The sequence below is a fragment of the Elaeis guineensis genome, chromosome 10 (genome assembly GCF_000442705.2).
Source record: "Elaeis guineensis isolate ETL-2024a chromosome 10, EG11, whole genome shotgun sequence".
NCBI lineage: Eukaryota > Viridiplantae > Streptophyta > Magnoliopsida > Arecales > Arecaceae > Elaeis > Elaeis guineensis.
The window spans coordinates 9,057,311-9,084,289 of NC_026002.2; the positions used below are offsets into that span (position 1 = coordinate 9,057,311).

The window sequence follows — 26,979 nt, forward strand, 5'->3', positions numbered from 1 at the left end:
AACGATTTCATTTGCTCCACCGTCTAAAATAAAACAAAGACGTCCCATCCATACGGATCCAATTCGTCTCCGCTCAATAGTTATCGGGCTCGAACCTGACACCTCACTCCGAGCCATCGAGTCCAACCAAAACTTAAATAAATCAAAAATAAAAACTCAAATTAAAATGAAAAAGAAATAAAAAGCCGGGGGTGGGGGGAGAGAGGGAAGATAGGAGAGAGAGAGAGAGCAGGAGGGGTGGAGAGAGGGAGAGGAGGAAAGCAAACGAAAGCGCATGGCGGACTCGTTGCGAGGGTTTTTTTTTCTCGCTGGATACAAGAGGGAGGGGAGAAGAAACTTAGAGGGAAAAATTGTAAATTTCTCCAACTCCTGAGGCGAGGCTCAAGGTTTCTTCGCTCGTCCCCTTCTTAATCTAGCGTTAGGTCTTTTCTTTCTCTTCTTCCGCGTGGCGTCGTGGCAGAAAAAGAAGGACTCTTGCATCCTCATCTATTCATACACCTAGCCGTGCGTTGCCCTAGACTTGTATCTCCGGCTAAGATTTCGGCGAGGCATCCGTGGTCTCCGGCCGATTCCATCTCCGGCGACGAAGAGCGTCCAAGATTCATCGGGTATGTACTTCCTCCGGTCCCCAACTCCACCGTTCTCTCTCAGCCCTAAATCTGAAAAAAAAAAAAACAAAAAACAGAGACGGTCCCCAACTCCACCGTTCTCTCTCAGCCCTAAATCTGAAAAAAAAAAAAACAAAAAACAGAGACGGTCCCCAACTCCACCGTTCTCTCTCAGCCCTAAATCTGAAAAAAAAAAAAAAAAAAAAAACCAAAAAACAGAGGAAGAAAGAAGAGAAGGAAGAGTCTATTACCTCAAGGTCGGTGTCCAAAACAATCGAAGGAACGTCGCCGGCGATGGACGGAGTTTTGGAGCAGAGCAGAGTGGCGAGGAGGGTTACGTCGCCGGCGATGGACGGGGATTTGGAGCAAAGCAGAGTGGCGAGGAGGGTTAAACTCCTCCTCCTCTTTTAAAACTCCTGCTTTCCTGATGAACACGGAGGAGATCTCGCCCGGCAGGAGTTTGGGAGTCTTCCTCCTCCCTCCTCCTTTAAAACTCCTGCTCTCCTGATGAACTCCTGATGAACACGGAGGAGATTTCGCCCGGCAGGAGTTTGGGAGGAGATCTTTAAAACTCCTGCTCCAAATACCTCTAACCCCCCAAACCCCCAAAACTGAACCTAGGTCTCTTGATACCATTACTAAAGACTTCACAAATAGGTGGTCAACCACCAGAAACTTCATGATACTTTTGCATATCCATGGATATAGTTATCCTATACTAAACATCGTATATCCATAGCTAGCATATATTTTCTATACTATACATTTGTATTATTATGTAACATATTAGTTCACAATTATATGAGGAATGTGATCTTTTTGGTACATTCAAAAAATATTTTCAAACTTCCACAAAGGAGGTTCCTTGCGTTTCATGGATGATGTTTCATGAGCATGATCGTTTTCATGAGCATGATGCATCCAATGATTCAATATTATGGAACATAATTTAAGAGTTGGTACCACAGCCAAAAGAATAAGGTGGGCTCCGCTGCTCCAATTAAAGTGATAGTTCCATTTCTCAGAATAATAAATTGGCAATAATAGACAGGAATATAAAATTGGATTTCTGAACAAAATTGCTCTATCTCTTGAAGATTACATGCCATAGCCATTTTTTTATTGTTACAAATATTAAAGCCTTTTTTTAACATAGGCAACAGGAGTATGTGCACGATCCTAAGTGTGCTTAGTTTATAATAGAATTAAATGAATCATCCAACACAATCATATGTCAAACTAGAGAAGAAGGCATGAGGTTGAGAACTAAAAGATAGTTGACAATTCAAGTTATAGAGAAGGAAACTCCAAAAGGCAACATAGTTCTAACTTGCTTTGGAAAAAGTTGAGCAGATTGGTCTATGACCTTGATAAATGTCCAACTAAAGCTGCATAAATCTATGCAGTTCTATTGAACTAGGAAGACTATAAAACTTTACTTCCATGACAAACAAGTAGTCTGATCATCTAAAGTGTCCCAGGTCATCTCTCCTATCAACAATGTTTTGACATCTTCCTCCTGAATAGCAGTTTCCTTTGTTCATGAACATGAAATGTAGAAAAGACTTTAATCTGAACACACATGGTTCCCAACTTTAATATGCAATAGAGAAATAACCAGAATATCTCCTTATTTAGCCTTCTGTAGTTAGTATGGTTCCCTTTTAGCACCACAAATATGGTATTGTCATATTATTTACAAGATCAAACAAATGCCTAAATATCTACTGGTTTCTGAAGAGGATGTTATCAAAAAAAAAAAAAAAATCGGCTACTTTCGTTTGGCATGCAGATTTGCAATCCAGTCATTGGAAAGGCCAAAAAAAAAAAAAAAAAAAAAAAAAGCTACATATCACCATAAGGATATAAGATGAGACTCTAAAGTGTAAGCTTTTATGGTTCTCATGAACTCCTACATATTATAAAAATCAAAACTGGATATAAAAAATGATCTTGTTAACTTTAACCATTCAAGCATGGCAATTTATTCCAAAAATTCATGCAAAAGATCATGAGCTACTAAATAAAAGAAAGAAAGACTTGATTAAATGATTTCCGAATGGACAAGAACAAGTTCTTAAGGGCCTGTTCTTTTGTGAGTAAATATCATGGGAAATTTGGTGAACTTTTTCATTGACCAACTTATCCATATTCTCATGCTTTTCGATATGGATAAGTTATTTTCCATGGATAGCATTTACCCATGAAATGGGAGAAAAATCTTATCCATCTAGGGGATAGCTAAATCATTTCTTATCACTCAGTAAAGTAGATATTTAATTTTATTCCTAAAATACCCTATCCTCATTTTCAATGCCTCCATCATTCAATGCCCAATAACTTAGTCATCCATTTTCTCCAAATCTAAAAAGCATAAAGGGTATTATGAAAATATAGACAAATTTTAGCAACTTACCTAAAAAAGCAATAATGCAAAAGAATATGGGTAACAAATTTTACAGCTACTTTCTCATGCATAAAAGAATATGGATAAATTATTTTCTTGTTTAAATGTAGCCTGAAAAATATTTATCTAGAAAAATATAGATTCTTAGGTAAATTTTTTACCCACAAAAGAACGGACCCTAAAGGTGGAAATGACTAAAGGGTTATGCCAATATCAATTAAGGGAAGAGCTTAAATGATAACAAGCTTTGAAATGGTGAATTAGGATGTTAGGAGATTATGGGTAATAGCTATCGAGTCATGGGTTTTCCAACCACAGTGAAAAAGGGATCTGGTCATAGGACAGGTCATGGGTCACTGTTCCCAAGTCAATTGGAACTGAACTACCACATCATGATGGTAATAAATATATTAAATACTTATTATTTAGACATAGAAGAAAAGATTAAAATTATAAGTATATACAGAAAATTATTAAAACATAAGTTTTTATTAGCATTTGTCTGACAACTTTCACTACTCTGTAATCTCCATAACAACTTTCACATATCACGATAATTGTGTTAGAAAAAATAGAATAAGATGAACAAAAGCATATCACGTCAGAGAATCTTAGCTAGGTTAACACAAGCAAAATAATCTCTATTCATTGAAGCAAGCTATATTCTCCTCTAATCTGATATAAATGATTAAACATAAATAACCTATCAATTTGGACATACACTGAGTTGGCTGGATTCTTTTATCCAAGGCTACAAATAAGGTTCCATGTTGCATGAATTAGCCCAAATTGATAAGTTATTTATGTTTAATCATTTATATCAGATTAGAGGAGAATATAGCTTGCTTCAATGAATAGAGATTATTTTGCTTGTGTTAACCTAGCTAAGATTCTCTGACGTGATATGCTTTTGTTCATCTTATTCTATTTTTTCTAACACAATTATCGTGATATGTGAAAGTTGTTATGGAGATTACAGAGTAGTGAAAGTTGTCAGACAAATGCTAATAAAAACTTATGTTTTAATAATTTTCTGTATATACTTATAATTTTAATCTTTTCTTCTATGTCTAAATAATAAGTATTTAATATATTTATTACCATCATGATGTGGCAGTTCAGTTCCAATTGACTTGGGAACAGTGACCCATGACCTGTCCTATGACCAGATCCCTTTTTCACTGTGGTTGGAAAACCCATGACTCGATAGCTATTACCCATAATCTCCTAACATCCTAATTCACCATTTCAAAGCTTGTTATCATTTAAGCTCTTCCCTTAATTGATATTGGCATAACCCTTTAGTCATTTCCACCTTTAGGGTCCGTTCTTTTGTGGGTAAAAAATTTACCTAAGAATCTATATTTTTCTAGATAAATATTTTTCAGGCTACATTTAAACAAGAAAATAATTTATCCATATTCTTTTATGCATGAGAAAGTAGCTGTAAAATTTGTTACCCATATTCTTTTGCATTATTGCTTTTTTAGGTAAGTTGCTAAAATTTGTCTATATTTTCATAATACCCTTTATGCTTTTTAGATTTGGAGAAAATGGATGACTAAGTTATTGGGCATTGAATGATGGAGGCATTGAAAATGAGGATAGGATATTTTAGGAATAAAATTAAATATATACGATAAGAAATGATTTAGCTACCTCCTAGATGGGTAAAATTTTTCTCCCATTTCATGGGTAAATGCTATCCATGGAAAATAACTTATCCATGTCGAAAAGCATGAGAACATGGGTAAGTTGGTCAATGAAAAAGTTCACCAGCTTTTCCATGATATTTACTCACAAAAGAGCAAGCCCTTAAGAACTTGTTCTTGTCCATTCGGAAATCATTTAATCAAGTCTTTCTTTCTTTTATTTAGTAGCTCATGATCTTTTGCATGAATTTTTGGAGTAAATTGTCATGCTTGAATGGTTAGAGTTAACAAGATCATTTTTTATATCCAGTCTTTGATTTTTATAATCTGTAGGAGTTCATGAGAACCATAAAAGCTTACACTTTAGAGTCTCATCTTATATCTTTATGGTGATATGTAGTTTTTTTTTTTAAAAAAATTTTGGCCTTTCCAATGACTGGATTGCAAATCTGCATGCCAAATGAAAGTAGCCGATTTTTTTTTTTTTTGATAACATCTGTTCAGAAACCATGCAAGTTGAAGTAGATATTTAGGCATTTGTTTGATCTTGTAAATAATATGACAATACCATGTTTGTGGTGCTGAAAGGGAACCATACTAACTATAGAAGGCTAAATAAGGAGATATTCTGGTTATTTCTCTATTGCATATTAAAGTTGGGAACCATGTGTGTTCAGATTAAAGTTTTTTCTACATTTCATGTTCATGAACAAAGGAAACTGCTATTCAGGAGGAAGATGTCAAAACATTGTTGATAGGAGAGATGACCTGGGACACTTTAGATGATCTGACTACTTGTTTGTCATGGAAGGTAATGAGTTTTATAGTCTTCCTAGTTCAATAGGACTGCATAGATTTATGTAGCTTTAGTTGGACATTTATCAGGGTCATAGACCAATCTGCCCAAGTTTTTCCAAAGCAAGTTAGAACTATGTTGCCCTTTGGAGTTTCCTTCTCTATAACTTGAATTGTGAACCATCTTTTAGTTCTCAACCTTATGCCTTCTTCTCTAGTTTGACATATGATTGTGTTGGATGATTCATTTAATTCTATTATAAACTAAGCACACTTAGGATCGTGCACATATGCCATACTCCTGTTGCCTATGTTAAAAAAGGGCTTTAATATTTGTAACAATAAAAAAATGGCTATGGCATGTAATCTTCAAGAGAGAGCAATTTTGTTCAGAAATCCAAATTTATATTCCTATCTATTATTGCCAATTTATTATTCTGAGAAATGGAACTATCACCTTAATTGGAGCAGCCTTTTTGTTTTCTTGGGAAAGTAGGATGGGAGACAGAGCCCACCTTATTCTTTTGGCTGTGGGTAGGAGTCAACTCAGATCTCTGGTACCAACTCGTAGAGACTTAAATTATGTTCCATAATATTGAATTATTGGATGCATCATGCTGATGAAAATGCAAAGAACCTCCTTTTGTGGAAGTTGAAAATATTTTTTGAATGTACCAAAAAGATCACATTCCTCATATACTTGTGAACTAATATGTTACATAATACAAATGTATAGAAAATATATGCTAGCTATGGATATACGATGTTTAGTATAGGATAACTATATCCATGGATATGCAAAAGTATCATGAAGTCTCTAGTGGTTGACCACCTATTTTTTGAAGTCTTAGTAATGGTATCAAGAGACCTAGGTTCAAATCCCATCTTCACCAGGTTAGGGGTATTTGGTGGAGGGCTACCTACATTATGTAGCGTATTTATGGGCCTTTCTGTCTCAAAACTCAAAAGAAAAAGGAAATCTATATATGCATGCAAAGGCTAAATGGTAATTGTACAAGGATACTTGTCATATAATAAACACTGGTGGTTTGAAATTGTATCTAATTAACAAGTTAAAGAACATTTTTCTTGGATTTGAGTGTTTGACTTGGTTAAGATTTGTAATTGTGTTTAGTATGTGGAGTAAAAGATCAAAGACAAATAGTTGTAAGTCTTCTTATGAGCTTCATTTTTCTAAGTTGAAGACCATTGTAATATTTTTGTTGCCTTTTGCCTCATGATAAAATGAAAAAAAAAAACAAGGGCATGTTTGGTATCGCTTTTATATTTTGTTTTTATTTTAAAAATAAAACCATCGAAACTGAGAAAGAAACATATTTGGTGCTATTATTTTTATTTTCTATTTTCACAAATCACTTTTGTTATTTCTAAGAAATGAAAGTAAGAAATTATTGTTTTAATATTTTTAAAAGAAGAAATTATTGTTTTAATATTTTTAAAAGAAATATTGTTTTACCACTATCACCAACACCAACACTGCTACCCATTGTCATCTTTGCTACCATCATAGCCGTCATCATCAAGATTTGCTATATTTTCTCATACCACCTCATGCCAACCATATCGATACGGTATTCGGGTTTGGTTCAGTTTATGAGCTGAACTAATCTAAATTGGTTTGAATTGGGTGGAACTTCTCCGTATTGGCTGATACCAATCCTTGTACGATACCAATGTTTAGTTCAATATATAAGTTGAACAAGTTTATACTGATCCGAATCGAGTGGAGCTGCCTTATTGCTTGTTATTGACCTGTATTGCCTAGTTTCGTGTAGTATTATGGCTGGGAGTTAAAAAAGTATTGGAAGCCCGTCTTAATACTGATACATACCATCCATATCAACCATACCATATCGAACCATTAATGTATCAATACGATTTTGGGTACCAATTTTGCAGATCTTGATAATCTTTGTAGCCGCTATCGCTACATTATCGTTGCCATCATTGTTGTCTCTATCAGATTGTCATCACCCTCAATACCACCATTGGCATCACTACCTTTACTACACCTCTATCGCTATCGTTGTTGCCTTCACCATATCACTGGTGCCCCTCTTATCACTGCCATTGATCGTCATCATCTGCGCCATATTGCCACCACTAGCATCATTATGTCTCTTTTTCCTTCATTGCTGCTGCCATCATCGTCATCATCACTATAATCAAATTTTTAAAAATAACTGAATCTACCAAATGCATTTATATTTCTAAAAAATTAAAAAAAAATGAAATTAGAATTTCTGTTTCAGAAAATAGATGAAAATGAAAAAGATGCCAAATGACATCCATGTTTTTTTTTTGAGAATTCAGGAGGAAGAAAGGCTCTTCTTCTAAGAGAGAATAGTTTATTAGTATTTGAACGACATACACTGAGTTGGCTGGATTCTTTTATCCAAGCCTATAAATAAGGTTCCATGTTGCATGGAAATGTCCCATCAGGCATAATGGAGAGGACACAAGACTCTACAGGACAATCGATTTTTCAAAACAGACAGTGGGAACTCGTGACCAACGGTACTGCATGCCAGTTAAAAAGGCGTTCCGCAGCTTATATTTCCCACGACGGTCCACCCACTGAACCAAAAGCCTTACATGCCATTGAAGCTGGAGAGGTGAGTGAGTTGAGCGGCCATTTGCCACATGTTTTGATCAGAAACAATAGAAACCCATCTTCTGCTATTGCTGGCGGCAATGTAGCTTAGAAGTGGAAGATGCAGAGATTACGTTCTTTCTAGAGACTCCAAATCATTGTACTTATTAGACTTTCGATCACTGAGAACCATCTATTAATTTATTGATGGTTCCTCCAGGAGTCCCAAATTTTAGAGGTGGTTGGGAGCTCTGGGAGGTTGAGCTTAGCGACAATGATGGACCAGAATTCTTTTGAGTAGCAACACTGTAGTAGGAGATGGTCCGTGAATTCCTCATTTTCACCACATATGGAGCATCTATTCTCAACATTGATTCCCCTCTTATTCAATTTTTTATGGTTGAGATTTTATAATGATAATAGAGCCAAGTGAACATCTTAGCTTTCTCTGGGATTGAGAGTTTCCATATGAATTTGCCAAATCGAGAGACCACTCCTCTGTGCATAAAAAAGTTATAGCAGTGTTTCACTCGGTACATGTCGTTTTGATTCCACTTCCAAATCCATTTGTTTGGTTCAGCTATTAAGGGGGATGGCTGGAGAAGTGACATATTTTGGAGTTCCTCTCTTGCTTGTGAGCTCAACGATAGCCTGAAGTTCAGCTCAAAATTATGCTGAAGAAGAAACTCTACCATCGAATTGTTTTGATTTCTTGCAACGTAGAACATATTAGGGAAGGAGAGGTTTAAAGTGCTTTCTCCAATTCATCGGTCATGCTAGTATAGGGTATGAGATCCATTACCTAGTTTCGGTTGAAAGCATTGTTTAAACAAGCTGAATAATCTGAGGATGTTATGGCAGAATGGTGATGCTGTTCTAATCAGATGTTCCATATAAAATGTCGGCATAGTTGATTGATCTCCTTAACAACCGTTGATGGGAGTTTAAGTACTGACATTTAGTGGATAGGAATCGCTCGAAGCACGGAGTTTGTCAAGGTTATTCGGCCAGCTAGATTGAGTGTCTTCCCTTTCCAACCACATAACTTCTTGGATATTTTCTCCATGAGAAATGATCAGTCTTTCTTGGCCAGATTTGAGTGATGGAGGGGGATACCAAGGTAACAGGTGGGAAGTTTAGAAACCTGACACCCAAGTATAGATGCCGGTTTGAGAGTATGGTCATCACTGGTTCCCAGGCCAATGAGCTGGGTTTTAGTGAAATTGATAGTTAGACCTGTTGCAAGTTCAAACGGCACCTATGTTAGCAGATATCTGATTTCTTGCTTTGTTGACAGGTATATTTAGCTTTCAGTGCATATAAGCATTATGGAGATTGATCAGCAACAAAAAGAGGATTTTGGTGTACTGCTGAAACAGGGGGCTGAAGCTGTAAGTTATTTATTCAAAAAAAAAACTTTGAATTTTCCTTTCTTTTTTCTCATAGTTTTTGAGATACTGATTGATGCTTTTGCAGAGAGTTTTTGAGTCAAGTTTTGTGGGACGTAGATCCATTGTCAAGGAACGATTTTCAAAGAAGTACAGGCATCCATTGCTAGACACAAAATTGACTCTTAAGCGCTTAAATGCGGTCAGTTTCCTTTCAATGAAATTCTTTATTGCTAGACTATTTTGTGATTATCATATGCATAAAAATACAATTTGTAGAATATTATCAGTTTTAGTTTCTTTTCTGAATTAATAATATATGTTGAGTATTTATATTTGTCTATATCAATTGAGGAGGAAATTTTATAAGTTTTCCTGGCAATTCATTTCTAATCCCTTCTATGCTTAGCTTTTGTTTTCATCAGTGGGTATTTTATCTGGACACTGAACATGGTTGAGACATGCAACTTTTTCTTTTTCATTGTCTTTTAATTTGGAGCAGGAAGCTCGCTGCATGACAAAAGCAAGGCGACTTGGTGTTCCCACTCCAGTTTTGTATGCTGTGGACCCTTTGTTGCATACTCTAACTTTTGAATTCATCGATGGCCCATCTGTGAAAGAAATACTCCTGGATTTTGGATTAAATGGTGTTGTTGAGGAACAACTAAATGACATTGCGATGCAGATAGGGAATGCAATCGGAAAGCTACACGATGGAGGTCTTGTTCATGGTGATTTGACAACATCAAACATGATTATCAAGGAAGGGACAAATCAGCTGGTGAGATCTGAGCATGTCTCTCGCTTCTGAGCATCCTTTTCCATGTTATAATTTGTGATTCTGTTAGATAATTTACATTTGTCCATGTATTAGAACTAAAATTGTATTTAACTATGCACAGTAGAAATAACAGATGAATCATTCCTGTTCTTCTCTCAGGTCCTTATTGACTTTGGTCTGAGCTTCACATCAACTCTTCCTGAGGATAAAGCAGTTGATTTATACGTGCTTGAGAGAGCTTTGTTGTCTATGCATTCATCATGTGGGAATGTGGTAAGCTAGAGTAGATCCTGCTTTCTGTCACATTCAAATTTCATGTTTTGATTTATTTACTCTAATTAACATGTGTTAGGATTTGTAATATTTAAACATCCCATCCCATCTATTGGGTATCAGCCATGTGGATCCTACTTGGCCATTTTTAAGTCAATAAAGCATGACCATCAGTTCTTTTTTGCTTCCCGGTTTTTATGCTATTTAATTCCATGACTCCCACCCTAGGATTGCTCTTTTTGGTCAAACTACATATGCCCAATCAATTTAAAACTAGATTGATATGATATCACTCCCTCCCCAGGATTGCTCTTTTTTACTGATATGGCTCCCACCCTAGCATTGCTCTTTTTGGTCAAACTACATATGTCTAATCAATTTAAAACTGAATTACTGGAGCCCCTGATGGACGGTGGTAGCCTTCTTCTAATATGCCTTTTCTCATTTTTCCATCTTGTTTTAGCACATATCTACAGCATCATCTATGCTATTCTCATTGGATGCTTTATGGTCTCTCCTTGTTCATCATTCAATCAGTGAAATCAGACTGATCTTACTAGCTGTTTTATGTATGTAGAATAAAAGCTAGAATGCTTTTTGAAAGTATTTACTCCCGAATGCTACCTATTGAAAAATTACTGGTAGTCTTCTCAATTTGTAAACACACAATATATACAGACCAAATTTTAACTACTATAGATACTTCTAGACTACGAATCAAAGCATGGTAACATCCTAGCAAAATTTTCCATCTTATATCCATTTGATGGACATGTAAAAGGCCTCAAAAGATCAATTGTTTGGATGTTCAAACTGGACCAAGTCGTACAATTCCTAAAGGAAACCTTACCTAAAGAGAATACTCTCCTCTATAGTCTATGACATAGTTTTGCTCGTTAGTTGTATTGCTTCTTTTCATTTTTTTGTGCCAACTTGATGCATAGGCAAGAGACCTGCAAAATAGATGTTTTTTTTTTTTGATTTCTAGAAATTTAGACAGTGTATATTATGATTAATGGTGTAGATTTTCATTTTAAGCGCGATATTGTTGATTTTCACAGACACATGAGCTTGCACGCACACGCGCGTGCGCACGCACACACATGCATATGCACAACACACATGCTTGTCCACGTGCACATACCTCTACACCCTGCACATGCGCACACACATCTGCCCATGCAAAATTTTAAAAGTCTCGATGGTATGCCATGATACTATCATAATAGTAATGTGGTGCATCTTCACATTTTTACCCCTTTTTTATTCCTGTTGGAGATATCTTTCCCTATGTTTTGCTTGAGTATATTTTTGGTGATAATTACATGCTTGGGAAATCATTTCTGCTCTTGTATAGCCATTTAATTCACTCTATGAACGTTGTTTTTATCAGTCTATTTGGAAGAGCATATTTGTTTAGAGTTTTCTTTCATAACACCAAAATTACCCTCCAGCAGGCCATTCATTGGCATCCAAACTTACAATTGCCAGAATGATTGAAATTTGAAATTTTACTCATAGTAGTTGGACGACGAATGTGGTTACAGCTGTTGTAAATCTTGTTGATCTGATCAGTCAAGCATTGATTCTCATTCTCTGTACAGATGGACAAAATACTTGCTGCATACAGGAAGTCTTCAAAACAGTGGTCTTCTACCATGAACAAGCTAGCTCAAGGTATGCAAATTATCACTATTTTCATCTTTAACTTTCCTCCGCTTGTATAAGCTGTTTGCTGGAGTGTTTCATCTTTTCAATCTTCACAGTGCGACAGCGTGGTCGGAAGCGTACCATGGTAGGATGAGCATTCTCAGCTGTAGTAATTCTGTGCATGTAAAGACAGGCCATGTAGACTAATTTGAATGAAAGCAGTATAGGAATTAATGGAGATGACTATTCATTATTCATCAATTGAATGATGTGTTTGCTTGTAGCAAATTCTCTAATAACCAAATGAGATTGAGATTTTGTTTTCAATTCCTATTTTCCACGTCTTCATTTCCTATAACTGTGAAGCTGTTGCAACATATGCTGCTTTTTGCTTCTCAGAAGTTCTGTATGTATTGCATTTATTTATGATAATGCTTCAAAATCTGTCCACAGTAATATTTTCTCAACTTTTTCCGACAATTTTTTTTTGTCATCTGTTGAACCCAATCAAATTGCATATCATTGGGTGGTAGTCTATGTTGCTTTGCCTATGGAAGAGGAACAAGTGGTGTACATGCGCTTTTTCTTGTAATTGTGAGAACTGTAGAAGTTAGTCCATTGAAAGCCAGCTATAGTTTTGACACAGATCTTCGGCGAGAAAACTATGATCAGTTATATGATAGTTGCATGATCCTAATTATACCACTTATGACTATGTAATGTTCAGGGCCCTAATTGATCGTCAAAATGCCATAATTGATTTTGTTTTCTTTGGTTGGTACTTGGTAGCCATAGTGAATTTTCACCTGAGCTGAAAGTTTTATAAACCTGTCATTGCAATTATATTTCTGTATTAACACTGCTACAATCGGCTGTCAAAACATGATCAACTAATACTTAAAAGGTGATATGAGCAATCTGAAATTACAGATACCGGCTTATTTTGTATAAACAGGCAGTGACAACTTGAATAATCTCATTGCTGGGACTTGTGATAAGCTTTAACAATTGTCACGGTGCATATACGGTAGCCAGTGTGCATGTTTATAGTATAACAAGCATCCAAAACTATTGCAGCTGTCCTCCAAAAAATATATTTGCATACATGTGACTTATGAATGTAATTTCATGCAACCAAGGTGGTAATCAATATTTCAATTGCTTGTTCTTGTTTGTCAGAACTAGCATAGGCCCTGCAGTATGTGTGAGTTATTTCTTGGAGAATTTTGTTGTTAAAGAAGGATGAATACATGTAAATTCTACGAAAAAAAAGAAAAAAAAAAACAAGTTGTTTACGTCCATGAAAATGAAGGATGAGAGTTGCAAGCTATTGATTAGATTTAAAAATTGTCAATACATAATATAATTTCAATCAAGGATCTAAATATTTGACAACATCGCTACAATGTCAAGCGAGGGTTTAAATACATGTGCAAATCCCGGTACATGTTTGGTCCTTGAATGCTACACTATCGAGATGTTACCATCCCAGTTGTTGGAACGGCTTGGTGTCCCGGTTTAGTGCCGGGACATTACTTTTTTTAATATTTTCTTTTAAATAAAATTTAATGAGTATTGATATATTTTAATGTTCTTAAATATAATTTTGGAGTTCTATGGTGTTTGTATTGGTACCGACATATGTGGTTAAGTCAGACGTCGGCTGGGTCTCTCTCTGCGTTTTATCATATGAAAAAAGCACGGGAAAAGAGATTAAGAGAACGTGCCCCTCAAAGGTTATGGCACTTAAATCTGCTCTATACCGCTTTCCTAAACAAGCTTGGCAGTATGCTCTTTGCCGATCAAATTTCAAGTTTGTATGTTCCACCCAAATAATCTTGAAGGTAAATCTCTTTTCCTCTTTTGACGGGAGGATAAAATGGTATAGATTTAGATGTCTTAACTTTCAAGAACTTTCACCACCATCATATCATCATTTGAAAGAGATGGCACTGGATAGGAATATAGCATCGGGCTATGATAGAAGAGTGTTACATTGAGCTACAGTAATGATATAGCACAGGATTATGATAAAAATTTTAAGTTATAACTACTACTAAGATAAGAAATTAAGAAAAGATAATGTAATTGAATTGATTGTCGAAAGATCCTTTTCACAACATAATTCAGCTATTTATATTAATACATAATAGTTACTATCCAGCAAAATATGTTTTTTGGTGGTGGCTCTGATAATTGTCAGCAAATATTCTCCCACTATGCATATATGCAATCGTGATCACTTTATAATTACCAAATCAATAATTATGCCCTATCGGACTTCGACTTATCTTAATATAGCTTATGTTGACTGTCTTCCCTCATTCGGCTTACAATATAATCCTCTATTCTTAATAATTTTAGGATTGATACGATGGTTGTCTCCACTCTTAGTGTAATTTCACAGTCAAACTCAATATAATGTCAGCAAAAATCATATGATTTTCTCATACTCTGACTCTATCAAAATTAATCTACATGGCACTTGCTTTTAGTTGCTAGCTAGGTCGTTGATATATGGTATAAACAATGCCCCGACATCTCATGGGCTGAGGCTCATAGAATAAAAATTCTATGATTATGGGTTTGATTCACTAACTGAAGGCTGCTCTTTTACCGAAGTATTTACCTTCAATAATCTGCTTGTCTCTTCTAATTCCATTGGGCTTCTCTTCAGCCACATCTCCTGGTGTTGAATGCTTTTGGATACCAAAACGGCATGTAAGCTGCTCGAAGGATCCTCTACATCCGTAGAAATTCGGCATTATCTTCTGCATTAGTGGGAGGCATACTTCTCCTCTATAAATAGGCCCTACACCCCTCCTCACCATCCACATACCTGCTCCTATTCTTCTTCCACTTATCATGACAAGTTAGCCGAGTATTGGCTGGTACAATCCATTTGTTTTGACTGACTAACTTTTGATTGGTTTGCGAAATTGAAATATCATCAGCACTGGAATGCCATCCCAAACAAATGACACTGCCGAATAGTTTTTCTTATTATTAGCTCCACAACTCTATTCTGGAGACTAAGAAACTCGTTCACTGAAAAGCTAAGTATCCGTTTTGTATTGCTTTCGTTTTAAAAAACCAAAGAAGAAAAAAGTTTCTTTTTGTTTTTGGTAAAATCAGAAATCTCAAATAACCCGAACACGGAGACATCCATGAGAATAAAAGATGAGGACCCACTTCAAGGCCTGGGAGACTTGCGGCGGAAGGTCCAACAATAGTCGCTTTGGAGTGGTCAACAAATATAGGTAGCCGCATGATGAAAGATTTTAATTTTTCAAAATTGCTTGCAAAATCTCCAAAGATTTGGAAGCAAACATCTACTTTGAAAACAGGCGAAAATAAAAGCAAGGAGTAGACAAAGTTCGTGCAAATGCTGTCTGCCACCTCCATCTCCATGTAGGATTTGATAAATTTGGAGAGAACAAAAATGCAAAAACATCAATGATGCCAGACAGGCCCCAAGTTCGCCTTACAACTAACCATACACTCTCCAGGCATGTCTTTTTTTTTTTCCCTTTTTCAAATCAATTTTTAGTTTTTAGTATCTCACTGACAATTTGCATCATAGTTAGGGTAATTTTGATCCAATGAAGTTGAGATGGAAACCAGATGACCAACCTCCTGCTAATGATGCTGGTGCAGGGTGATTGAAAATTAATCATCCCTCAATCTAGTTCAACTGCTTTAAAAAAAAAATCTTCTTGCAATCATGAAATAATGCATCACAATGTGATGGATTCGAACTCACCTTCCCCCCACTGTCCAATCACCGTACATGCCAATACCTTCATACATTGCCATCTGTTCTGTCATTCCACAAATCGGCTGAAAAATATGAAGGCTAAGAGCACAATATGTTCAGTGGGCAGCTGAGATGACATTAAATGAATCAATTATATTAGAAATTGTAAATTACATGCCCGTATACATTTAGAAAAATATTCCAAAAGTTAACATAGCCAATCTATGGCTGCATTCAAATTTACAAAACAAACAAACTTAAGGATTCTGCCATGGATGCTTTCCTTAATTCTCCATAAAATTGATAGCACAGCATGCTCAACGGTCAAACCATATCCTTTACAGACTTCAATGTCCGTTAACATAAACCATGCTTCTGTTGATTGTTGATGGTGGAAAAAGAGAAGGGGCAGGGTGTGCGGGTCAGGAGTGATTGTAAATTCCGCTGTGCTTTTAGCAACGACCTTGGTCAAATGGCCCTTACAGAGACTCCACCACATGGATTTCAGTAAAGTGCCTAAACCTGATCATTACCTCAACACATTAAATCAAGGTTATCATAGAAAAACTCTATGTTTATTAGAAAGAAACATTAATTAATGTCTTCCATGTTCCAAAGAATTGACATTTGTGAACTTTGTGATGCTCTGTTCTAATGGTCTATAAAATCATCAAGCACATTTGGTACATATCCGGGTCTTTTGCAGTTGAAATGGGTAAAAAGGTCATCCAGCACTTAATGATGGTAGAGAATCATGCTTTCCAAACTATAACCTCTAAACTGGTCTGGTTACTTTTCTATGTTCCATTTGTTTTTAATATAGCAATAAATCCATCACTAGAGCCAGTTATGTAGCTCTTATGGTAGTCAAATGTAGCTCTTATGGTAGCCAGTTATGTAGCTCTTATGTAGCTCTGTTCTAATGGTCTATAAAATCATCAAGCACATTTGGTACATATCTGGGTCTTTTGCAATTGAAATGAGTAAAAAAGTCATTCAGCACTTAATGATGGTAGAGAATCATGCTTTCCAAACTATAACCTCTAAACTGGTCTAGTTACTTTTCTATCTTCCATTTGTTTTTATTATAGCAATAAATCCATCACTAGAGCCAGTTATGTAGCTCTAATGGTAGCCAAAGTTCCCAAAACAATAGCACAAAGGAAAAAAACAAGGTCTAATAATCAGCGAAAAAATTATTAACTATAAAATAAACTCTGTTTAGAAGTAAGAGGGAACAATAAGAGGGTATCTACATGCGGAATATAAATTTTACAAATATTGCTCAAGTTCCTCAAGGTGAAGGCCGTACAGTGCAGTGCATCGATATTTTTTGCTGCAGATGAAGGGGGCTGTGCCGATAGCTTCCTTTTCCTTGCGTCTGCCATCCTAGTCTCTCCAAAAACTCTTCAATCAATCTAAAAGTAGCAGTCATTGTAAGATCAGTAGCAGTCAGTACGAATCAAGCAAAGGAAAAAAAAACCTCGCAAGGCTCGACAACAACTTACAAGCTACAGATTGCCTTCTGAGAAGAAGCCAATTCACGGTCTGGAAACGAATCTTCCATTCGGAAACTCAGCCACACATAGAGATCTAGGACCTTCAGGTATGAGATCACAAGGCAGTTGATCAATTCTAATTTGTGGTCACCAGAATTGCACTTGGAGCCATAATTTTAAATACAGTTTTCTTTACAATAATTGTTACTTTACCATTCCCAGATAGTAGCTAATTTAGCATCCTCTGAACAAGGTAAAGAAATGTCTAAAAACATTCTTATTCAGAGATGAAATGATTAACTCCCCACAGTTAAGAAATAAACACAGCAAAAATTTATGTTTGTATGCCACATTTGATGTATGCTCTAATTTTCTCAAGTATAACGCTTTTTGTTGCAGTAATTTCTTTAGTGTTTAAACCAATTGCTCAATCCAGGTAGTTTAAAACTCATTAATATTTGGTTCTCAAGGAAAAAATGAGAAGGACTTACCTTGTGAATGGATTCAAGCTCCTTGAGTGCATTGTGTGATTTGGGCACCTGAAGTGTTCCAGGTGTAAATATTTCTCTAAGTCTAACAAGGCCCTTCTTTGCATAGTTTTCTGCAAACTGATTCTCCCGACAATTTGACCATGTCAGTATCAATTCCTCAAATTAAGCAACTTCGTAAAGTAATGGCATAAAATTATTTTTACCTGTATCAGACCCTGGGCTGCAATATCATCATTCATGTCAACTGGACTGCAAAGCAAAGCATTGAAAGCTCAGTCATCTAACTCTGAACATGATTGTTAAAATGAAGTTGTTGAAAATAAAACCATATATAACAAAAAAATCAATCATTACTCCACTAAAACATGTTCGCATATACTGCAAAAGACTAACCTGAGGCAGAAAAGGTACTTATCATACAACCCAAGGGGGAATGTATCAACAACCGTGGCAACCTTCTGCAAACAAAGAATAGGCTAATGTATATCAATTAATTGAGTTAAGTTAATCTAGCCTTCTCTAAAGTTAGGCAAGCCCACAAACTGAAAAGGGGAATTTTCTTTTCCAATTTGGTTAATATAACCATGGCAACAAGACTTAACCTATTAATTTGGTTTTGAGTAATGGTCATCTTCCTAGGCGTTCACTGTCATAAAGAGCTTCACTAAGGAAATTTAGGGTGCATTTGGTTAAGCACAAAAAAAATCTTTTTTGCTTTTTGATTTTTGAAAAGCAAAAATCAAAAAGCAATGTTTGGTAACACCACAAAAAGCAAAAAGTAAAAATCAAAAAAGTAAAAAATAATTGCTTTTTGTGGAAAGCAAATTTTTTTTGCTTTTTAAAATTTGCTTTTGCTTTAAAAAAATGAGTGAAAAATCCCACGTCTTCTCCCTCCACTACGATCCCTCCTCCCAGGCGCTCGTCCGCCTCGCCCCCTCCACCACCCAGATCGCCCTCCAGGAGTCCTCCACCGCCCGCGCCACCGTGGATCGCCTCTCCCGCCTCCTCTCCATGTCCCCCTCTCGATCCCTTCCCCTCCGCACCATCTTTCGAACGTGGAAGGAACTCAGCCTTCCCGACGACTTCGAAGATTCAATCATTGCCTGGAATCCTACTATCTTCTTGCTCCGGGACAACCCACAAGAGTCCAACACCCATCTGTTGGATTTCGTCGAGGAGAACCCCAACCCTAATTCCACACCATTGGTGGAGTGGCAGTGCCGGGAGATGACCCGGGAGGGATCCAAGGCGGATGAGATGGAGCTCAGAGGTTTGGATTCAAGCACGGATTCCCTCCCAGGATGCAGCTCATGCATCGGTAGGGATTGAACGGAGGGCAGCTAGGAGTGGAACCGGCACCGGAGGAGTCTGGTTCAGCTGCTGACAACGTCTGAGTGGTGATTCAGAAAGTTGGTGGGAATTCAGAGTATGGTAACAGCCAAAGCAATATCCGGCAAAGAGGTATGTAGTTAATTAGTCACTTTTTTTTTAAAGTTAGATAAGTTTTTAAAAAGTCAGATAATCTGTCAAAGCAACTAGTTACCAAACATACTTTTTGCTTTTTTATTTTTGTTCTGTAGCAAAAATCAAAAAAAATAAAAAAAATACTTTTTAGAAAGCAAAAATCAAAAATCAAAAAGTGTAACCAAACGCACCCTTAGCAATCCAATTTAAATTTTCTGATTTCTTCTTCCCCATACAATCTTATGCCATAATATGATTTCACTCCATATCAAAAAACCTTTACCCTTCACTGATGTTACTATTCAGCACCATCCAAGTATTCAGTCTAGTTTGTCAAATAAAATGTATAAAACAAACATGATCAGGAATAGAGAAAGCAGGTTTTTAGATATTTCCAAGGAATAATGAAATATTCTGTACCTCTAGCATACACAATTTTCAGTTTCCTATAACAAATGACATTATAAAGACAGGCGTTAATGACCTGAACTTGTGAATGCATAGTACTGACCGCAAAACAATGGGGAAATAAAAAGGTAAAGATTTTTTGGTCTGAAAGGGGATTTCACCTGAAACTTGGTCACAGGAGAGGTTTTCCAAATTAGATGATCCTTGGATCTGTCACATTCCTCCAGGTTACAGTTTTTCTAGTCCCTTTGAACATCAAAATGTAGGATTTGGCCAGTTTGACAAGCCTCTCCCTTGAGGTGACCCAGCAAAGCATCTTGGAAATCCCTCTTAACACAAATGATTGATGACAGAGTAAACTATGCTGTCATCAAAAGGTTGTGAAGTGAAACTCTTGGAGAAACTATGATGATTTGTGGATAGGATATAGTTGATTTTTAATGGAGGTTTAGACTATAAGCACCAGAGTTACAGAGTCGATGTTAAGAAACAAGGTGGAACTTTATCTTCTGCTTCATATCCAAAATATATATTGACCTTCCATTTATAAATGCAGAAGTTCATAAATAGTCTGGAAGAAATTTCATTGACAATATGCATATACCTAGACTCACAACTCTCAATAAAAATGAGAACTAGATGTGTCTAAACACTCAAACATCTTGGCTTTGGAGAATCTACTTAGACAGGAGTTTTAGTCATCCCAATAGCACAATGGAATGTATGCAAGGGCAAGAACAACTTCATCATGCATTTTTACAAAGAAAATCTTGATACATTGACAGAACAACTTCATGCATATTTCCAAGGCCTGTGCAAAAGTGAACCTGGGGACTGCAGAAATACAAGCCCTTTTCTTAATAAATTGGCTCGAAGTGCAGTGTGATATCTCATATGATTCTGAACAATAGACAGGTGGTAGCAGGTGGATGGCAAAATCATCTACATGAGGTGCAAGTGCACATCATTGCTGCCAACTTGCTCACAGCTGGAGCCATTGATGGAAGTGAAGGTATGGGTACAAGCACAGCTTACAGAAGTTAAACCAGACTCTGAAGCTCTGATCAACAAATTGAATTTTAAAGATGGAGGATGCTAGTGTTGGAAGTAGCATAGCTGACTATAGATCCAACATGTCTTTTTGATAATTTTTTTAATCAAAGCAAGCGAACTAAAGAACAAAGCTAATGACAGCTGCAAATCTTGCCTATGGAATTAAAACAATACTGCTCTGAGATAAACATTATCCAGGTTTTACAAATTCATGGTTTGATGCAGGTTGGAATTAGATATGATCAATTACACAGGATCGCAATCTGGGAGTTGAACTCTTGATTTCAAGGAACCATTGAATGATCGTCTTCATCAGCAACAACACAATTGCAAGGAATATTTATCCTACACCTAACATCTGCCAATGCCATTCATTTCTCATGGTTGGAGTATATTTTTATACTGTAAAAATCACAGAATTATAGAAATGATATAAACTTGTATGCAGGGCATAACAATGATCAGATAGCATGTCAATGGACTTCCTCCCCACAACATGGTTTGCTGTCATAAATAAGAAGATAGCAACTACTGCTAATCATATTACTTGTTTGATATGCCATTACTTAACAATGCACACCCTAACAGTTTATAATGCAATCGACTTTTTAGTAACATTGGCATGCTAACATTGCCCTGAGGCACTACTTATGAACTTGACAAAAAGGTCAATACAAAGTACTCAAGGACTTCATACCAGCGTGTGCTCACAGTCAGCAATGAAGTAATCTGGAGATAACTTGGCCTTCTCTAAAAATTGTTCCTGCATGAGAAATTGGGCATTTAGAAATGAGAAGCATGCAGCTGCATTCATGTCAATAACCTGGAATCCTGGAGTTATATGATATTAAATGATGCATGTAAAATTAGAGAAAAATGAGAGAGTTCATAAAAGCATTATATAATCGAAACTTTTTCTAGAAATTAACACACGCACACACACATATGTATATATATGCAACATTAAACAGAAGAAGATTTAAAACAAGCTTCATCACAAATTTAGTTTCAGCTGAATAACATGCTCAAACATCTAATAGTAGATCAAACTTTCAATTCACAGAAACAGCTACTTAATTTATGCCATGGAAAGTGAGATCTAAGAGAATATGAAGGTAATTGCTCTTAGATACGTTGATGTGGGGGAAAATAAAACATACAAGGAGGAAATTCGTGAAGCTACAGCAAGTGGCTAATATTGCAAGGGGATGATGTCCAAGGATTAATATAACAATACCAAGCCCCATGCCAGTTTTGTCCTAGAATGGTGTGGTACCAGGATGCTACTATCCCAACTCTTAGGACAGGTTGGCATCCTTGTATCATATCAGAAAACCAGTTTTTTCTCCTCTTTTTTTAAAATTTTTCATTTATATATATATTTTTTAACTTTTACACCTTAAAACGAAATTTTATTGTATATTAATATGTTTTTGGATCAATAATGGGATGTATGATAATAGTACTGGTATCGACACCATGTTATGAATAAATTTAAAAGTTACCAATAAATAAAAGTGAAATATAAGTCATCAATATTTTATGTATAACAGAATCATAAGTTTAGGTAAATCAGAGGGAGGGCAGGTTGGATATGCGCTCCTTCCTCCTCCCCATTCCTCTCACTCTGTTTCTTGGTCTTTGCTTGCAGACCCTCTGACTAAATCTATAAGGCTCCCCTCCCCCCTCCCAAATTCGCTCTTTATTCAATAAAACAAAAGCAACCCATTAGGTTTTGGCTTTTTACCTGGTACCAGCCTAACTGGCCTTGGTACCGACCATCGATTTTGGTTGGGACCATCGGATGTCCCAACCCATGAATGGACCAGTGTTAGCACCTGTCCTGAGTACTGATTCCTTGTCATAATGGTATAGCACGGTGGCACCAACCCATTTCACCAGTAACTAAAACCTTGATGAGGATCTTTTTTATGAAAAGAGTCATGTAAAATGGAAATGATGACTAGACAGTGAAGGCCATATATATGATCATTCAATAGGGGAAACAGAAGAATAAGACTTTTTAGTGTCTTGATATATAAATTGCAAGATACAGCATAAGACGTAGCCACAAGAGAATTACAGTGAGTAACCAAGAAGTCTTGAAGCAGATCAAAAGAAGATCATTGATTTGAAGAGATTAGAGAATTGGTAATGAGGCATGGGTTTATTTAATCCATTATATGACTTTGATGGTGATGGGTGGGAGATACTTCAGTTGAATTTCTTCCAAAAGGTGGTTGTTCGAATAAATCAGAAGTATGCGAGCAAGCTGATTTCGTGAAGAGTAATGAGAATAAAGTTTGAGAGTGACCTTTTGGCTTTACCGACATGGTCCTTTTAAAAGAGGCTTAGGCTTCGTAAACCAAATTCTTGTAACTAAATTTGACATCTTGGAATACAATTTCTAGAAGGGATCTTTTCTTGGAAGGGAGGAACAATTAACCATCTGACACAAATGATAAATTTTATGAACCAAAAATAAGTAATAAAAGTCATTTTGGGTTGGCATCACAAATTTGGCAAAGGAAAGAAGCTTTAGGACTCACCTCCTATAAAAGTCCAGTAGGATAGGAAGATGCAGAAGGCTCCTTTATAATAAAACTCAGAACCTGATGAAATGTTTAAGAAATCAAAGCATACAGGTAGTTTCAACTTTCAACTCTTGATTTCTTATTTCTTTTCTTTTTCTTTCTTGAGGGACAGAGCTCTCAATATCTTCAGTTTCAGATAAAGAAATTGAGACCTCCTATCAGAATCACACTGGTCTGAAAAAGGAGGTAAACTTACAATCCTGCTGCCAAAGTAATTGCATGTCTAAATAAGCTGTTACACTGACCCTTCCACAGAGTTGTACTCTATGTTTGAACTCTCTAGTTCAGAAGAACTACAGGCAACTGCAGGCATTTTAATTCAATTAGAGCAATGAGTCTGAAATGCTAGAAAGATATTTAGACATTTATGTAATCAGGGAGTCTACATTTATCAACACATACCGTGACAGTTGCTTAAAGATGAAATTAAATTATCCTATACAAATGTATCATACTATACAAAATTGAAGATATTGTGGAGATCTCGAGATGAATAAATTTTCACATACCAGTATGGGGTGGAAATTAGTTGTTGAATGCAATCGTGAATACAAGGTCAAAAGATCAAAAGTAGGAAACAATCCAGCATGCTGCAAAATAAATAATATAAGCTTTGGTTAGGATCCTAGCAGAGATCAATGATTTGACTGCTAAAGCAATTTTTGATGCTGAGGCATAAGGCAAGGCAATTAAACTCTCCATGACGTGAACAGCATGTGTCAAGGAGAGAACATAAGCTTCATAAATACTCCTTTACATAAACTAATTACTAAAAGAAGGAAAATATAAGAATAAACAACAGTTACAACATAAAAGATATTTTTTGTGATCAGATTTACCTTTTCAAAAGTTGATAAAAATCTGATGTTGCATTCCAGATGAGCACAATTCTAAAGCATACATATTAAAAAATGACCTACTTAGTTCAATCAGTATTATTATCAGCAAATCTCAACTTGCACATTAATGTATCCGAACACAGAGTTTTGTTTTTATACAGAACTTTGAGCATATATATGTACAGGATCATTCCTTCTCTTCCCTTAGTAGTCTAAAATGTAAATGATAAAAGCCTATTGCCCATGCTTCACATATAAAGCATTACTAATCCCAAAATATTCATCTGACAAGCGCTTCCACATCAAGCAAGTCTCAAACAATTGTTAAGAACCTTTTCTAGAGATTCAATTGAGGTTTCTTAAGGAAATAACTGTAAGCATATTATTAACCAACTACTGTACTAATAAATATGAAAAACCTTGTCCATTTCTACTTGAGGGGGCTTGTTCGATAGCTCTATGCCTCCATCACTGTTCCTCATGAGAACGAAATCTATATTTCTTCTAGTCTCCCAAATCAAGGTTTAATTTTCATGCTTGTAAATTATTAAGTAGAATTGCAATTCCCAAAGCCTACGAAAGGTGTAACAAGCACCGCCTAATAAGACATCCAATGGAGCTAGTAGGACCAACTTCAAAGTCAACTCAAACTAAACAGTCAAGGAGAAGATACATCCTGTTCCGATAACTGTAAGTTGGAACAAATAAAGTTCTTGACAACTAGTGGAGGGATGGTCACTTTTATACTGTCGTAGCTAAACTAAGTAATGCTGGAAAAAAGAAATGCTATATTAGAATCCACAACCTCCAAATTTTGGTGCCCATTCATTCCAAAGCTTTCTAACAACATTTAGTGCATTCATCAGCAAATCAAGAAATGCCAATGCAACAAGTGAATTTCGAGCTCGAATTATCTAAATATTGACATTTAGTTCTTCAACAAATATTAAAAAAAATGACATTTGTTAAGCTGGAATCCATTTTAGAAAAAAATTCGTCATTACTGGTTTTGACATTGTTTCAGATTATCATGGTTTACTTTTTTGCTTCATCAGAATCAAATAATCCAATAAGTATCAAATAATTTTGATGCAAATAATTTTATTTAAATAATTTTGCTATTGAAATAAACTGAATTGCACAATGGAGATAACATACATATAAAGCTGATATAATCATAAAAATAATAGCCATGAAGAAGTAAAGGTTGAAGAAGTTAACTAATTTATATTTAACAACCATTTCCAACAGTAAATAACTTTGTTAAATAGATACATTTTTCACATTCCATTTGATAAAATATATCTTAATTCCACAGATTTCTTGCTGTTGAGCCAAACTCTCTAACATATTTCAGATCCATGATAGTGCAATACTTTTAGCTGATTGAATTGAAAGTGAGGACATCACATAGTGATTACTTGGGTCATGCCTTTCTTTCCAAACCTTGTAGTTGATAGTGTAGAAAGTTTAAGTTCAAGTTTGCAAACATAATTTATTGAAGATAATACTAAAAACTTCTGGTGCACTTTATTACAAAACACCCTGAATGCACATTTTCAAGTTGGGAGGAAGATGTGTTCTTCACTTAAGATATAGCCAATAAAAGTTTATGTCATCAGTGATGATAATTTAAAGAATACAACAGTGGTGTACATATTAACATCGCATATCTATGTATAAGTAATAAAGAAAGTCGACATTTGTGAATCAGTGAATGTGTAGCTTAGTGGATGTATATTAATTGGAAAAAGAACAAGGGCAAAGCAATCACCTCCAAAACAGGAGAGGGAGATCCCAGAGATGAATGAAGCAAAGGTAGATCTTCTGCATCTAAACAAGTCACTTCACCAATTGGAAATTTAGATCCATATCTCCCTGCCCTCCCTATAACAAGAATACTTGATAAGTGATCCATTGTATTGGGCATGTTTAAGAAAAAGATCAGACCAACTTACAACACACACACACACACACACATACACATGTATATATATATTCATAAGTTCATTTAAACCTGTGTCACACTGAGAACACCATGATTGTGCAAAGAAACATTTCACCATGAGCAAGCTGATAACATGATATAGCATTTCCAGGCAGTGAGGCATATTAAACAAGTAAATGTAACATGTTACTGGCTGACCGTCTTCTTCTTTATGAGGACATTTCAATGTTCAAGGGCAACAAGGCAGATTTTGGCCATTTTCTTATGATTGTAGAATCCAACCTGATACCTCCATAATTCATGGTACCCTAATAAGTTTGGGTTTCAGGATTCCTAGCATCTGCGGTCTCTATTGTTTCTTTCATCATGTCACTCCTCTCAGCCACACTAAAATTCCCAGACAACATACAGCAACAAATCAGATGCCCAGGCATTCCATCCTAGCAGGACCTGCTGGGGCATCAAATCACTGCCTAATAGGCACATGCACTGTAATATTTTCAGTACAATGTAACCTTACTGCCTTCAAATATGGTGACCTTACAAATAAGGGAACAGTATTGCAAAATGTAGTCTAAAGGGGTCATCTGAGAGCTATCAAGTACCAACTATTAACATTAAAATATTTTGTAAAATATGATGACAAATTAAAATGCCCCTCTGAAGTTTTGAAATTTGAAAAATAAAGGAATCTTTTGTTATGGATAATTGTGCCTTGTGGTAAGAAACCGAAACAATACAGTTAACATTGAATGCAA

General features: G+C 35.9%; 2 protein-coding genes across 6 annotated transcripts in view; one reads left to right on the top strand and one right to left on the bottom strand.

Moving 5' to 3' along the window:
* The first annotated feature begins 253 nt into the window (after nt 1-253).
* Nucleotides 254-12,495, top strand: LOC105053372 (uncharacterized). The gene is made up of 7 exons (XM_010934490.4): nt 254-608; nt 9,374-9,467; nt 9,553-9,666; nt 9,967-10,245; nt 10,405-10,518; nt 12,123-12,195; nt 12,285-12,495. The coding sequence occupies exons 2-7, from the start codon at nt 9,405-9,407 to the stop codon at nt 12,320-12,322; spliced, it is 681 nt and encodes a 226-aa protein (XP_010932792.1). The 5' UTR covers nt 254-608; nt 9,374-9,404; the 3' UTR covers nt 12,323-12,495.
* A 3,563-nt stretch (nt 12,496-16,058) lies between these two features.
* LOC105053371 (ATP-dependent RNA helicase SUV3, mitochondrial) overlaps nt 16,059-26,979 on the bottom strand; it is a 33,340-nt gene continuing 22,419 nt past the window's right edge. For 4 of the 5 annotated variants that reach the window (XM_029267077.2, XM_010934487.4, XM_019853426.3 and 1 more), the window contains 8 exons: nt 26,048-26,160; nt 23,944-24,024; nt 21,538-21,603; nt 18,309-18,373; nt 18,119-18,164; nt 17,916-18,032; nt 17,434-17,525; nt 17,107-17,343 (listed from right to left, as the gene is read on the bottom strand). In XM_029267077.2, coding sequence (XP_029122910.1) covers nt 17,220-17,343; nt 17,434-17,525; nt 17,916-18,032; nt 18,119-18,164; nt 18,309-18,373; nt 21,538-21,603; nt 23,944-24,024; nt 26,048-26,160 — 704 coding nt within the window. In that variant the 3' untranslated portion in view covers nt 17,107-17,219. Of the gene's footprint in view, nt 16,448-17,106; nt 17,344-17,433; nt 17,526-17,915; nt 18,033-18,118; nt 18,165-18,308; nt 18,374-21,537; nt 21,604-23,943; nt 24,025-26,047; nt 26,161-26,979 lie in introns of those variants that run through there. The other variant, XM_019853427.3, reaches the window with a different exon arrangement.

Bases quoted from the DNA above. Each gene is read 5' to 3' on its own strand.
- LOC105053372 (XM_010934490.4), top strand. From the start codon at position 9,405: ATGGAGATTGATCAGCAACAAAAAGAGGATTTTGGTGTACTGCTGAAA. The intron at 9,468-9,552 runs GTAAGTTATTTA...ATGCTTTTGCAG, and splicing joins TGAAACAGGGGGCTGAAGCT to AGAGTTTTTGAGTCAAGTTT. The intron at 10,519-12,122 runs GTAAGCTAGAGT...TTCTCTGTACAG, and splicing joins ATTCATCATGTGGGAATGTG to ATGGACAAAATACTTGCTGC.